We start from the raw sequence: 14,391 nt of genomic DNA on the forward strand, positions 1-14,391 counted from the left end.
AATGCCTCTAAATTGAAGAAAATGAGTATTTCTTTTTCCGGCGGAGCAGCGGCCCGGTCCCCAGCCGGGGTTGCTACGCAACCAGCTCCTGCACATGGCTGATAACACTCCCGGCATTATTTCCCCGCCTGACTGCGCCGTCAGAACAAAGCCCGGCTAATGAAGCTCTCAGATGCTCCTGGCTCTGCCTCTGACAGTTCAACACGGGTTTTCCCTGCTCGTAAGTGACAGTCACAGCAGCGACTGGCTGTCCCTTCCAGCCAGGGGTGCTTCCAAGCGGGATGGAGGAGAGATGCCCAGTGGAGAGCCATGGACAGCACTAGGGAAGAGAAGAGCAGCCCCTAAAACGGAGAGCAGCCACGCCTGCGACAGAACTGGGCAGTGATGACCAAGCCCGCTGAAATGCTGAGCCATCAGCATTACAGGTCAAGCCAGACACTCTCTGGCTCCCATTTGTCCATCTGCCCTAATACCCTCACCACAGCTCACTGCTGCCTGCAGGTGTGGGGACAGCGAGGATGAACTTCCTCTGGCCTATGCAAAAAGGGCCAGAACGAAGACAACTCTCCAGGTTAAGCAGTTCAGTCCCTTGAAGCACTTACAGGTTATTTTTTTAACAATCTGTTGAAATAAATGTGACTGTGATGGTCTCACGCAGCACGGGTGGGCAAACCTAGGTGAGCTGGTGTAGCAAGAACAACCACTGCTGGCAGGAGCACCAGCTTCATCCTCCTGCAAGACCCGAGGCTGAAACAGACCCATTTTGTACTGCTACCTCCACACACCTTTTATGAGCCCTGCCAGGGATGGTGATTCCACCACTTCCCTGGGCAGCCTGCTCCACTCTTTCAGTGAAGAAGTTTTTCCTATTCTCTGATTTAAACTTCCTCTGACACAACTTGAGGCCATTTCCTTTTATTTTATCACTTGTTATCTGGGAGAATAGACCCACTCCTACCTGGCTACTTCCTATCCAGTTGTTGTAAAGAGGGAAAAGGTCCCCCCTGAGCCTCCTTTTCTCCAGGTTGAGCACCACCAGCTCCCTCAGCTCCTCCCCATATTGTTCTCCAGACCCTTCCCCAGCTGTAGCAGATCTACCCTTTACCAGCTCATTTCCCAGGAGGGCAGAACACAGTGAAACAGAGCATTTCCTGGGCCCTCCAGCACCTCATCTCCTTCATGGGATCACCCTCCATACATGTGGGGATGTGACACGATCCCGGCGTGGCCAGGCAGGGAAGGTCGGTGACAACACATGCAGTGTCAGCTTGCCAGAGAGCACGGACACACCACACAAGCTTCAAGAGGGACAAATTCCTGTAGCCAAATGCTTTTTAGACAGCACATGGCTCTGAAAGAAGAGCTGGGGACAAGTGTTTCCCACACCAGCGAGCTGGGAGGATTCCTGGCGATAAAAGCACAGGTACCTTCAGACAGCAAAGTAACACGAAGAGCAGCAGCTGGGAAGATGGAGAAGGCAACATCTGCCCAGCTAAAGACAACCTGAGGAATCAATCTTACTCTCAAAAACATAAATTCTGCAAACAACCTCCTAAGAGTCACAAGTGAGCCCAGAACACAGGGAAGCCAAGGCAGCCCTGCTCGAGGGGGAGGTTATAACCAAACAACCCACCTGACTGCTCACCCGCCGTGACTCTGCCTCTCCGGGCTGAGCTGAACAAAGTGCAGCGTGGGCGCTTTTTGTTGGAGACAAAATTGCCTAACAAGAGACAATTATGAGACATTACCATTAAAAGCAGCGTGTGACAAAAAAAAGCTCTGAGCCTGTGTATCCTGAGGTCTGCAAACCCCTTTCTCCACTTTTGTGCTAAATAGGTCTCATTTAGTCCATTTGTTCTGTCCCAGCCAGGCAAAGTGAAAGTAGGGTTGATCGATTTGTTAATTACAGTAATTTTATCTTAAATAGAGACAGCTGAGTGTTCATCAAGTCACAACTCCGCCTGTTACCGAGAGCCCTACCCCCTGCTCAATAATTAGGGATAATAAGTGGCTCATAATAAATGCAACTCACAACAACACGCTCCGAGACCGCGGCAAAGAATCAGGAGGGCTATTAGGGAGCCCCCAGGTCTATTTCTCTTTTTGAAAGAAACAATGTAAAATCTTTAATTGTCTCCTTGAAACCCTGAGACAGCTCTGCCAGTTTGTTATAAGTAAAAGGCAATTATTCCACTTTGTGGCTGCTCTTGTGTCCAGAGAAGGCTTAACCAGACTCATCAAGGCAGGTAAAAGTGACTCTTCTCCTCCTGCACTGACTGGGCACATACAAAAAGCTGAGGTGGGAGGTAACACCAGAAAGTTACGGATAACCACCCTCCTTGGGAGTTTTAAAACTCTGGGTAAGGCTTAAAAGATTAAGTTTCAACACAAATCACAAGCAGTCCATGCTCAGCTTACAGCTTCCATCCACTCACACAGACAAACAAGAAGTATATTCAGTACTGAGGGCTCACCTCACCCTTCCAGCACAGAAAGCTGGCAGAAGCTGAAAGCAAGGGAAAACCAACCTTTCATCCTCATCCTGCACAGGATAGGGAATTTCTGAAGCAGGTTTCTGCTACAGCCTGCCAAGACCAAGGTTTGGGATGAGTGAGGAGAGGGCAGCAGAGCTCATGTGCATCTGTGTCTCTTCCAAACGCTGAAAAACAAACAAAATGACACACAACCCACATAGGTACACTCACACCCTCCATTTCTGTGGGATTTCTTCCTCTTTTCCTGCTTTACCCCCTAGGTAATTACCCCTACAACTTCACCAGCTAGAAAGTGCAGATGGCCAAGGTGCTCACAGAGATGAAAACATCACCACTTCAAATTCCCTTCCAAGGACTAAGGAGAAAAGGAATACCTTCCTCCACTCCCATTCTTCAGGTCAGCCCTGGCCAGGCCTAGATAACAGAGCTCAGTGTGGAGGGAAAGGCTTCAACCCCTTGAGCTCAGTAGGTCCTGCCAGGTGCAGGGGAGAAGGACTTTGGCAGGGGAGGTCACCATTCCTGGCTGTCCTGGGGAAGGACAACAAACAAAAAGCTGCTCTGACAAAGGGTGTTTGCCACCACAAACAACAAAAAAAGCATACAAACCTGAGACTGGAGGGACTAGAGACTGCCCAGGCCATTTCCCAGCTGGTAAATCAGTGCAGCTGCATATTTTCTTTTCCAGTGACTTAATATTGAACTCCAGCTTCTATTTCCCCCCCACAAGGTGAAGACATGTGCAGCCCTCATGTGCAAACAAGAGCAAAGAGGATTTGGAGAGAACTTTAAAGTTCCATTCTCTCAGCGTGCAAAACCATGGATGTCATTTGTCTTGTTTCCAGCACTGGGGAGTGCATGGGGGTAAAGAAATAGATTTAATCAAATGCAGTTGTATTTTCTTTACAACAATACTTGCTGTCACTTACTTTGCTCCAGGAAGTGCATTTACTTGTGGCATTTCCCTCCAAGAGCTGAAGCTTCACTTCCTCCTGTGGAGAGTCTGTATTTTTGCAAATACTTTTTCCTAAGGCAAACTACAATTTCTTTTAAATTATTATTATTATTATTATTTGGATATTTCAGTTCCATTTCATCCACAACTATGTCTAACCAGCATTTGCAAGATTCTTTTATGCTCTGTCCCTTATCTCAGTACAACATACAGTTGCATTCAGAATAAATCCTGGGCTTCCGTTCTAAGCAGGGGAGAGCTGTGTGATGATCAATCACAAAAGCCCTTGGGGATGGGAGAGATTAGCACTTTGATACTACTGAAGATGAATGGGTGGAATGAGTTTGATAAACTGGTGTTTTCCTCAGATAATTGCTCTGAAAGCTTGCTGAAGCTGCTTGGATCCTCCACCCCCTTTCTTTTTGTGTCTGGGTAGGAGAGCAAGGCCTGCTTTTCCACCAGCACTGCTGGCCAGGCTGCTGCACTGTTTCTAACAGTTCACAGTGGATTTATGCCACATTTCATCACTATTGAACACTAAAGTCTTAGTCGTGATTTAACCAAAGATCCAGACTGGTTCCTGTTACTCTTGGCCAGTGTGGCTGGTCCAGCACCCAAGTCACTGAGCAGGGCTCAGCTGAGCAGGACTGAGAGAATGGGAAGGGGATTTCTCATAGGATATGGACACGTATCCTCACACTCAAATCTTGAACAACTGCTCTTCTCCCTTCAGAAGTCACTAATCCTTGGTGCTCACCTTCAGCTCCCATCCACCTTTCTCTGGGCTTTTTATACCCAATACCAACCTCCCCTTTCCTCCTTCTGGATCATCCACAGGATCAGGCCAAGAGGAACTTCTCCTGAAGCTGTAACACAAAACTCTTGCCCAGCTCACTCAGACCCCAGGTACATCCCTCTTCAGGCACGAAGCAAGTCCTGCTGCATTCACAGATGTGGTGCCATTTAACTTTGTTCTCAAGCACTAACGAAAATGGAGCCAAGAGATTTTACTGTATTTTTATTGCTTCACCGAATAAATGAAATTTAAATATGGAATTAAAAATTCGTAAAAAATAAAAGGTATTAAAAGCCAGCCTTCAGAAGTGGGTTGCATATCAGTGACTGAAAAATTTACACTTACTTTTCGATACAAAGATAGGAAAAAAAAATTTAAAAAGCATATCCATCATCTGAAAAAAGCCGTTCTGGTTTTATTTTTTACATTTCCTTTCATATTGAAGACCTGATATTTGTCTCATGAGAATCTCACACTAACTTTGTTTTTCACAGCACTGATTCACATTGTTTGGTGTTCAAAAAGCCCCACTCATCCGTAGCTCACAGCAGCAGTGATGTAAGTCTTGACCCCTCAGTAGACACGGACTGAATGTTTAATAAACCAGCATATGAGGGGTGGAAAAACCACAGCACTGTGTGATCCTGCAGGGTGCAATTCAGCTTGTAAAGGATCTTTGAGCTCACACTAACACCTTTATGGGTTGGGTATTTCTCAGGGTATCACATCTCTGGCATTTTCTCTGTGCAATCTTTACTCCATCACTGCCACAAAGAATTCCAGAAGGGATGTTCTGTAGGTACCTTTGGTTTTTAATGCCCTGTTTTAAAGCAGCTTGATCTTTCCAGCAACACAAATCACCCATCCTCAAGGAAAAGAATCAGGCTCTTTCAGGCACAATTTAGGCCCTATAAAAGAGGCACCTCAAGAATTATTGACATCTGGGTCAGGCTTGGGAGGTTCTATTACAGGTTCTTAAGAAGACATCTGTGAATGTGATCCAACCAGTCAATGCATCTGCATCATCTCAACCAAAAAGAATAGACAGACTCTCTAATATGGGGATAATTTTAAGATATCACTACCACTCACACAGTACTCACAACAAGCTGGAAAGAATATGGACTGTGGCTCACCTGTTCCTCAAGGATCTTAACCACCAAGAGGATTTAACCACACAGACAGACTAATTACAGAGTGAAGCACCTTTACAACAGAATCTAGGAGTCTGAGATAATGAATAAGGAAAACTACACATCATCCTGGGGAGAAAAAAAGGAGAAGAGGGAAAATTCAGATTGCAGTGGAAAAACTCCTTTAACAAAAGAAATAATACTGGAGATTGTCACTAGTGCAGCTAGGATTTGGCAAATTAAATACTTTGAGTATGCACTTGCAGGGCAGCCCTGCTTCTGCTGCATGAATAAATATCCAACCGTGCTTAAAAACAGGATTTAGAGAAAGATGTCCAGATTTCCAGACAGGCTGAGTGTTCCACCCCTGGCGCTGCACAGTGGGGTCCCTCACATGAGGTATTTCAGCATCACCACAGAGGAAAGCAACGCTTCTGCACTCCTCTCCACAGGCACAGTCCTCTTGCAGCCAAGGTTGGGTGGTGATGATGATGATGATGATGCAGCAAGGTGTGAGTGTTCTCTCTCCTCAGCCCCTCCAGCCTACAGTGGCCACACTGTGCTGAGTGGGATGGAAATGTGCCACCAGAGCAGTGAGGGCCCGGCTCAGTTCAGCCACCTCCCATCTCAGGGGACATTTGTTGATTTTTGAACAAACACATTCACACAGAATCTTCCACAAAGAAGCTCAGTTCACGTGGCCAGGTCAGATTACCAACTACACAGCAACTTCAGGATATTTTTTCCCTTGTCTGTTGATACATAGGTTGTCCATCAAAATAAATGCATGTTTTACCCTCATCAGGGGCAATGTGGGTTTGCATTACCAGCAGAGCTGCATGGGACAGGCATCTTTCCTGTCACACTGCATGCCTGAAAGGCTGCTGTATTTTCCATACCTTTTTCCAAGGAAAGTTACTCTCTTGTGTTGTATGTAGGTATTTAACTGCAGACATGAAATACAGGATGTTAGTGTCACATCTCATCTGGCCTTTTTGGAAACATCCTTTTTTATTTTTCAAAGAACATAATGGGAGCTTAATAGCGAAGCCCAGCATCAAACACTCTTCTGGTGGTGTGCCACAGGCAACCAGGGACCTTACCAAAAGGATGTCCCTAGCACCACTGCAGCATTTGACTGTCACTTCTCCAAAAGAAAGAGCAAATCCAGAATACACAAGTGCTTTCTACCCTATTCAAGATGATCTTTCTTCTCTTCCATTCCATCTCTGTTGCACAACCACTGTAGCTTTGCCTTCAGGGCTTGTTTTGGGGGGATATTTTGTTTAGGAACAGTCACTCCCCCTGCAAACTCTGCCACATAATGATAATTGCTGCTTGTTTCCAACACCCCTGTCAGCACAGAAGGTACTGTGCTCTCACTGCCGGCTGACATGGGAGCAGTTAATAAAGGTGCTTTTCCTTCAAGGAAACAAGCAGTGTCTGCTCTGACACTACAGCAGGGAAGTCTCTATTTCCACACCTTCCAAAAACTGCAACCAAGTGCTTTGTTTTGCTCATGTGTTCCTTAGAACATCCGAGGATAAGATGGGTTTTGCTTAATTATCCACTCAGCATGGGGGTTGATGTGGTACAAGTCCAAGAGGTAAGTGTCTGGGTCCAGGCAATGCTCACCTGTTAAAACAAGACATTCAGAAAAAAACCCCATATTTTTTATATCCTTATTCCTTTAGTTGCTAGATTTTTTTTTTTTTGGTTGCTTTTGCCCCCACCTAAAAACTAGGAGTTGTTCACATTCATTTCAATATTACAACTGCTCAAAGCATTTCCACAGATCTGAAGTAATGGCTTTGAGAGGAAAGAGGGTAGATGTACATTAGATACTAAGAAGAAATTCTTCACTCTGAGGGTGGTGAGGCACAGTTGCCCAGAGAAGTTTTTTAACTCTCTCCTAAAAGAAGCTAAGCATAAAAACTGGGTATCAACCCTTATTGTCAGCTACCACTTGTACTTACCAATATTGCCTCCCACTTCATACAGGAGCAAGTTCGTGCACTCTGTGGAGTTGTTACTGCAGAAAGAAAACCACACCAAAGTTAAACCTCTGCAAACACAGGTTAGGTAGTTTAGTAGCATTTCTTCCAAAAGAACTGTTTATGGTTCAGAGGCCAGCAATGAGCAAAGAGGCCATGGTACAGAGACCTTGCTGATCCTCCTGCACAGTGCAGGGCACCCAAAATTGGTGAAAGAGAAAACAAGGCAAGCTGTTGGTGAGACAGCAGCTGACCCATATCCACTAACTTCCCCTCCACCCTCCTTGTCTGGACACCTCCTGGGACACAGGAGAGGCTCTGCCACATGACCTGCTACAGACAGTCTGCAGGAACTGTGGCAGAGGGGGGCAGGAACTCTTCTGTTCCTTTTTTGGATTAGTTCAGCAATTCACCACAGGAGCACAGGAGGGAATTGCAGAGTTTATTTTAGGAAATCCCGACATTAACATGAGCACACTGGAATTACTACTCCAGGCAAATGATACAGGTGACGCTTTTCTGCAGGAGAGCTGGAGGGGGGGTGCTTGTCACGGTCGATGTTCCTGCCCTTTCCCCTTTCCTTCAGCAAGGATTCTGGAGTTCACTTGGTGAACAGCAGCCCAGAGGGGACCACTGACCTCCTGAGAGCCTGAGCACTGAGTGGAATCACTCAGGAGCTAATATTTGCCTTCCCCATCCAACACCATTTCCTAAGCTTAGAACAGAGGAGCAGAAAACAGTCTCTCCTCACAACTCACTGTGCTGCCACCTCACCTCTACCTCAAGACAGAAAACAGCAGCTAGACCACTTAGTTTTTTTCCTCTTTTCTTTTTTTTTTAAGCAGAGAAAAAACCATTTACCACTTGAGGAGGTTGACAGTGTTAACAATATTCCAGCCATTCTGGCACAGGTTCTTCTGAAATTGCCTCAAGACATCAGCAACCCTGGTTGCATTGTTCAAGTGCACCTCCAGAGAGTCCTTCAGGAGGAGTGATGCGTGGACTTTCACAATCTTGGAAGGCTGAACGAGGCAGGCAAAAAGAAAAAAGTGCTTAAAGAAAGACTCTTATCAGCCAAAACATCAAGTTTCAAAACAGATTGGAGAGTATGAAGAATTAAAACTATCCAGGCAGCTGTTCAGGGAATTTAGACTTCTTTCTTACACACGGAGTACAGGTTGAAAGCTTATGGAAGCACCAAGGTGAGCATTATGAATAAATCATCAGTGTTCCGGTGCTGTGGCCACGAGAGGAGCCCTGTGCTCTCCCCATCAGCGTGCGCTGGTGCTCTCTGCTGTTCAAACCCAGCACTGACACCAGCTCGGATGAAAACAGCATTTGTCAGAAGAAATTTTGACGAACTGTTTTGCACAAGTGTGAACGACTCCTCTGAAATTCATTTAAATTACTCGGAAAGGAATTTAGAGATCTGGGTTGCAGGCTATTGAATTCCAGAAAGGTCCTTTCCAAAGAAAGGAAGCACCAAGTGATGTGCCACCTTAACAGACATTATGGAGCAAAAGAAAATTAGGCAACAGCCTAAATTTATGCTTTAAGTTCATGAAAATAAGTCTGCCTCTATCAGAGCAGACATATCTGTGCCAACACACGGGACACTCAGAGCCATATGAAGTTTCCTCTTCACATGGGGCAAAACAAACATTTCTGCTCCTGATCTCTTCCCTCCTCACCTGCTTTTAACCAAGAGTTTTGTAGCCTGAAATGTATTTCAAATATTTCAAAGTGCTCTTGCTCTTGGGATCAGTTTTTGCCACAACCTGGCCAAAAATGTCTGGGAAACCGTTCCTTATTATTCTGCATTTTTTTGTCCCTCTTACTCTTTTCAAGAGTATCACCCCTTACATCTTTCTGAGTTCTCAGGAAAATCTTTTACACTGCCATGAACGGCTTTGGGTTTTTTCCCAAGCCCTAACTCACCTCTCCCTGGTTCTTTTCCACCTTGTCTTTATCAGCGTGAATCTTCCGCAACAAATTTTTAATTCTCTTGTCGCAGAACTGGTACCTTTTGCTGCTGCTCTCGTTCAGCTTTCTCACTTGAGCTACCAAGAAAGAGGAGACCTGGGCAGGGGAGAAGGGTGAAAACAGGAATTAAATCAAGCAGAGATGACGATGTAATTTAGGATCATCATTTTCACTCCTTAAATAGACAAAAATATCTGTGTACCTTGAGGACAGGTAGTCTTGGAGTTCAACAAGAGGTTTTTTCTACAGGCAACACAGGATGTTTAACTCCTCTGAAATTTCCAAGTCCATCCCCTTCCCCCATCCCAATTCTAACAAGACCAAGACACTGCCACACCACAGCACATAATTCCTGTGGAACTTACTGTCCAGAGCAGATCCTGGTAATGGATCATCATCCGCACCACGTCAGCCGCCCCCTCCGCCAGCTGCTTCTCTTTCCCCTCAGGGATCTTGTTTGGCAGCCCCTTGTGCATGAAGAGGTTTGGAGCCATGACTGTGGAAACGTTCCAGAGGTTCATTTTGTTGCTGTTCTCCCTGGCAACCACTTTGGCCATCCATTATTATTATTACTCAAAAAACTACCATGGCAATTGCTGGAGAGATCATTAATTAGCACTTTTTCTTGATACATATCAGCAAATCCTTTTTCTCCAGTCAGGAAGTACAGTGACCAATTTCTAACACTAGGATAGCAACAAATAACCACACCAAGAGAGGTTTATCCAGCATTTATGAATCAGGAAAGACAGTCTGTGTGAGAAACAGATGAGTTCTAGCTCCTTGGCAGGTGGTAATTTACAAAGTCTAGCTGTAAAAGTCACTGGATCCAAAGCTGAATCCCCTGTTTTCCTTCAGTGTCCCCTCAAAGCCATTCCCAGATGTGGAAAAACAAACCCTTTTGGATTATCTCTTTCACCTCACGCCTCCACTAGAGCCATGACAGATCATCCTTGACTGGATTATATATTCCAGTGCTCTAAATGGAGTGTGCAGGGTGCTAAGTCAGCCTTACCTTTTATACCTGGGAACTGAACTACTCAAGGAGGAAAAAAAAAAAGCAAGCAGTTACCTTCAGAGTGTTTCTGTTGGGCTCTGGCAGAATCAGGATCAGGAGATTTAGAGCTTGCAATCTTTGCTTCAGGTCTGGAATATCTAGAAGGAGAATAACAACAGGACAGAGGATTCAGGCTTCTGATACTGTTCTTTCTGAGCACAGGAATCCTCCAAGGAATAAGACAATTACTTATTGAATTGTTTGGCATCTAGAATCTGAGACCTTGTTTCACAGAAGTGACTCAAACTCATACTCTCCTTATGAAGTGAACTACCCATATTTTGAAGCCTAGCTCATTTCCTCTAGAGTACACTGTCTGCCAGCAACTCTGATGTCCTCGAAGGGCAGCAAAAGAACCCATAATTCCCCACTTTCTGAACAAAAAAGTTGTGCACTCAAACAGTCAGCTTAACACACCCAAACTACCTACTGAGGCACCAACCTCAAAGAAAGGTGCTTGCAGAACATCAAAATACGCGCAGACAAGCCAAGACTGTGCGCCCTGGACAATCACCACAGCTCAGTCTGGGTGTCATGATTGATCAATTTGTCCTAACTGATGGCAGCAGCCTTGCAGCCTCAAGTGACACATAACTGAAGACCCCAGGACAGTGCAGCTACACAAGCACGTATTCAACCAAGCACCAGTGACTACAACTCCCAGCTGTGCTCCGTGTCCCCATCGGATCCACTGGCTCACAACACACCTGACAGGAGAGCCCAGGACCAGTGGATCTCTGCACAAACCAGCCTGGTGCTAGCCAGGCAGAGCAGGGACTCACTCTGGACAGCAGCAAAGGCAGGCAGGTACTCTGCTGTCAGCAGCGGGGCCGGCAGCTCTCGGATGAATCTCTTCAGCAGCCCGGACACGTCGTTCTGGTGAACCTCATCCCAGCGGAACAGGCCGCTGTAGAAGTCCCTTTCCAGCTTCTGTTCCAGGCTCTATGAAAAAGATGGAACTTGTCACACACTTTAATAAGCAAATGTGAGATAAATTTTATAGCTGAGCACTGGGAAGGCAACGCATCGAGTCAAAAGAGTGCAGAGACCCTCAGCACACACTCCTGGAGTTCCCAGCAATAGAGGTTTCTCATTGCACTGGGAAGGGGACAAGACAATTTAGGTCATTTAAGCACTTGCTTCAGCAAATGCTCCCTGATCACCTCTGACACTTTCAAACACTGCTAAGGAACTCATACCTTGATTCTGGTCTGGGACCCAGAAATTCTCAGGATGCCCTCTGTTTCAAGCCCTCTCTTCTCCAGGCAGGACAGCAGCTATAAAGGGGGAGACAGAAAGCTCTTAGGCACCGAGGATGAGGAGTCAGCCCATCCTTATCACAGGCTCCTGACTCTGAGGACCAGAGGTGTGAATGAAACCAGCACAGAACTTACTGCCTGGAGTAGCAGAGGGACCTTGGTGTTGGGCAGCAACTTTTGGTCATTTTCCAACAGGGTGTTGAGTGGAACTCCAAAGAGCCTTTTCTCTACAATAGAAACAACAGTGTGTAAGCTGTATCAGCTCTAATACAGGTGTAAAAGATAAACCCCCCACTGCAGACTAGGAAGGCACTTCTGTAAGCACAGATACTGGAGAAGGAGAGGAATAGTTAAACAGGACAAGTGCAGCCAGACATAAATGTGGTAATAGGTCTTGATGTCATGATCCACTGACTTCCAGGAGAAATCCTGCCCAAGGAAAACACACCTGTCACAAGGTTTCTTATCAAAGACCCTCTGTTCTAACATTTGAAACACAACTGATGAGTGTATGATGAGAAGATGAGTGCAAAAAAAAAAAAAGGCACCAAAAAAAAAGTGAAACTAACCTGTTGTTTTCAGTTTTGTTGCTTTGTTTCTCTTCAGCTCAAAGCCCAGGATATCACAGAGAGCTGTAAGTTCAATGAGGGCCAGTGTAGGGATCTTCTTCATGTCCTGAGCTGAGAGATCTCCAATCCTGGTCACTCCTAGTCTGCCCTTAGGGATCTTAAAAAAAAAGAAAGAGACACAAAAAGTTCAGTTCAAGTTATCACTATTAATCCCCCTAGTGAAAACTTTTGCTGTATTTTTATTATTCTTTGTCATAGCCAGGCACCTGTTCTTCCTGCTGTGTTCAAGACCAGACGTATGCCCAAAACGACTCCTACTCAACCACCAGTTTAATAAATCTTTTCCCTTTTCAATAATCATACTGAAGACCTCAATTTCTCTAAGTTAAAGACAGTCTGATATGCATCCTAATGTAACAGAACTTTGGAAGGAATCCAGTACAATTGTGGGGAAGAAAACTGTCAGAGTTGAGAGTAAGAAAGACCAGTTATTAATAATTTTTCAGTGGAAACAACCCAAATCTGTATTACAATAACTAGTTTCACACAGAAACCTTACTTCTCTTGACCCTCCACTACACAATGTCTATCCTTGCCCAACACTGCAAGGATAACAGTGCTACCTGCCCACAAATACCTGCCTAACACAAACCCATCACAACAGCGACCATAGAAGAAGTTTCCAAGAGCTGATCACACAATCAAAGGGTCTTGTGCCCTCTTGACAAGCTGAGAGTAACAAATTCTAACAGGATAAATTCCTTCAGTGCTTACAATTAGGGCATTTCCATCCTTTAACTTCCTGGATTCAGACAGGAACGATCCCTTGAGCAGGACAGCTGCTTGCTCTGAGTAGGCAACATCCATGTTGAACACCTCCTCTTTCCCAGGGTTTCGAACTGTGCAGGAGTAATCCTGGGTTTCTGCTGCAGAGGAGAAATTGTCTTGAATTTCTGCAAGCCAGGAGGGTGAAGCTTCGAAAGCAAATGTGCTAAAAATGCAGTTTGAGACAGGTTTGGTACCACTGCTTGTAAAAAATCCTGCAGTAACCCATGAAAACAGTGTCCCCGCAGCACAGAGTGACCAACAGGGTAAGAGTCTTCCCTGGAAGGGTGGTCAGGCATCAGAACATTAGAACAGGCTGCCAAGGGACATGGTGGAGTCACCATCCCTGGAAGTGTTCAAAAATAATGCAGATGTGGCACCTGGGGACATGGTTTAGTGACAAACACACTGGTGCTGGGTTAATGGTTGGACTTGATGACTTGAGAGGTCTGTTCCAAGTTTAATGATTCTGTGATTAGTGCGAAGTCATAACATTATTGTTAAAATCACCAGGTCACTGGTAAGACACAACCACAGCCTTAAATTAAAGGACACACCTATGGCTAACATCTCTTTACACAACTGCACATGACATTTATAAGATTTCACTTCATCATCTTTACTAGACTGATTTAATTTTCATCTTCCCATTGCTTTATCAGAAAGTTACAATGATCAGCCTGAGTGGCAATCCTAACAACGCTGGAGCCTGGGAAAGTTTATCAATCCACAGGTGTGAATAATCATGTAAAAATCCCCAAACCCCAGTACAAACAAGGTCAATGTTTCAGAACCTGTATATACTTATACATGTGAGTGTGTGGCTTTCCTTCCAGTTCCAGCCCTCCTTCAGACCCTGCTCCCCACTCAGTCCTACTCTGCATTTAAAAATTTCCTCCTTACTTCTCTGGGTGTTCGAAGTCCGTAGATTGTGCCACAGTGGATCTGGGCTGGACTCCTCTTTCTCTGCTGCTGTGTCCTGAAAAATAGGAAAGAAGTTGTTTTAGCCACAACCAAAAGAGCAGAACTGCAGGAAAACAGCAGAAAAGCCAGTGGTTATGAGTTCTCTACCAAGAAAAAAGAATCTAAATAAACCAAGCAAACCCCCCCCCCCCCCCCCCCAAAAAAAAAGGCAGTGTTAGTCTTTCTCCAGGATTTCCAGCTCCACAAGGTCAGCTTATCAGAACGGAATTTGGGAAGCTCTCTTGTTTGGGTTAATGGTGCTTTAACAAGTCACTGGAACAAAGAAAACACAAAAAGGCTCCAAACAACGCCAGTGCTCCACGAGGCTGCCCTGCTGTCGGCACCATACCAAAGCGTTCCAGCAG

At 45.3% G+C, this 14,391-nt stretch overlaps 1 protein-coding gene across 1 annotated transcript in view; it reads right to left on the reverse strand.

Moving 5' to 3' along the window:
- Positions 1–4,633: 4,633 nt before the first annotated feature.
- The window catches only part of ARHGAP40 (Rho GTPase activating protein 40), a 24,866-nt gene continuing 15,108 nt past the window's right edge, over positions 4,634–14,391 (reverse strand). The window contains 13 exon segments of the mRNA XM_017735155.1: positions 4,634–7,011; positions 7,353–7,408; positions 8,232–8,392; positions 9,309–9,449; positions 9,719–9,925; positions 10,426–10,508; positions 11,193–11,352; positions 11,610–11,687; positions 11,805–11,896; positions 12,239–12,395; positions 12,793–12,801; positions 13,013–13,164; positions 13,967–14,042. Of these exon segments, the coding sequence (XP_017590644.1) occupies positions 6,905–7,011; positions 7,353–7,408; positions 8,232–8,392; positions 9,309–9,449; positions 9,719–9,925; positions 10,426–10,508; positions 11,193–11,352; positions 11,610–11,687; positions 11,805–11,896; positions 12,239–12,395; positions 12,793–12,801; positions 13,013–13,164; positions 13,967–14,042 (1,479 nt within the window). The 3' untranslated portion in view covers positions 4,634–6,904.

The sequence above is a fragment of the Corvus brachyrhynchos genome, unplaced genomic scaffold, assembly GCF_000691975.1.
Source record: "Corvus brachyrhynchos isolate BGI_N302 unplaced genomic scaffold, ASM69197v1 scaffold125, whole genome shotgun sequence".
Classification (NCBI taxonomy): Eukaryota; Metazoa; Chordata; class Aves; order Passeriformes; family Corvidae; genus Corvus; species Corvus brachyrhynchos.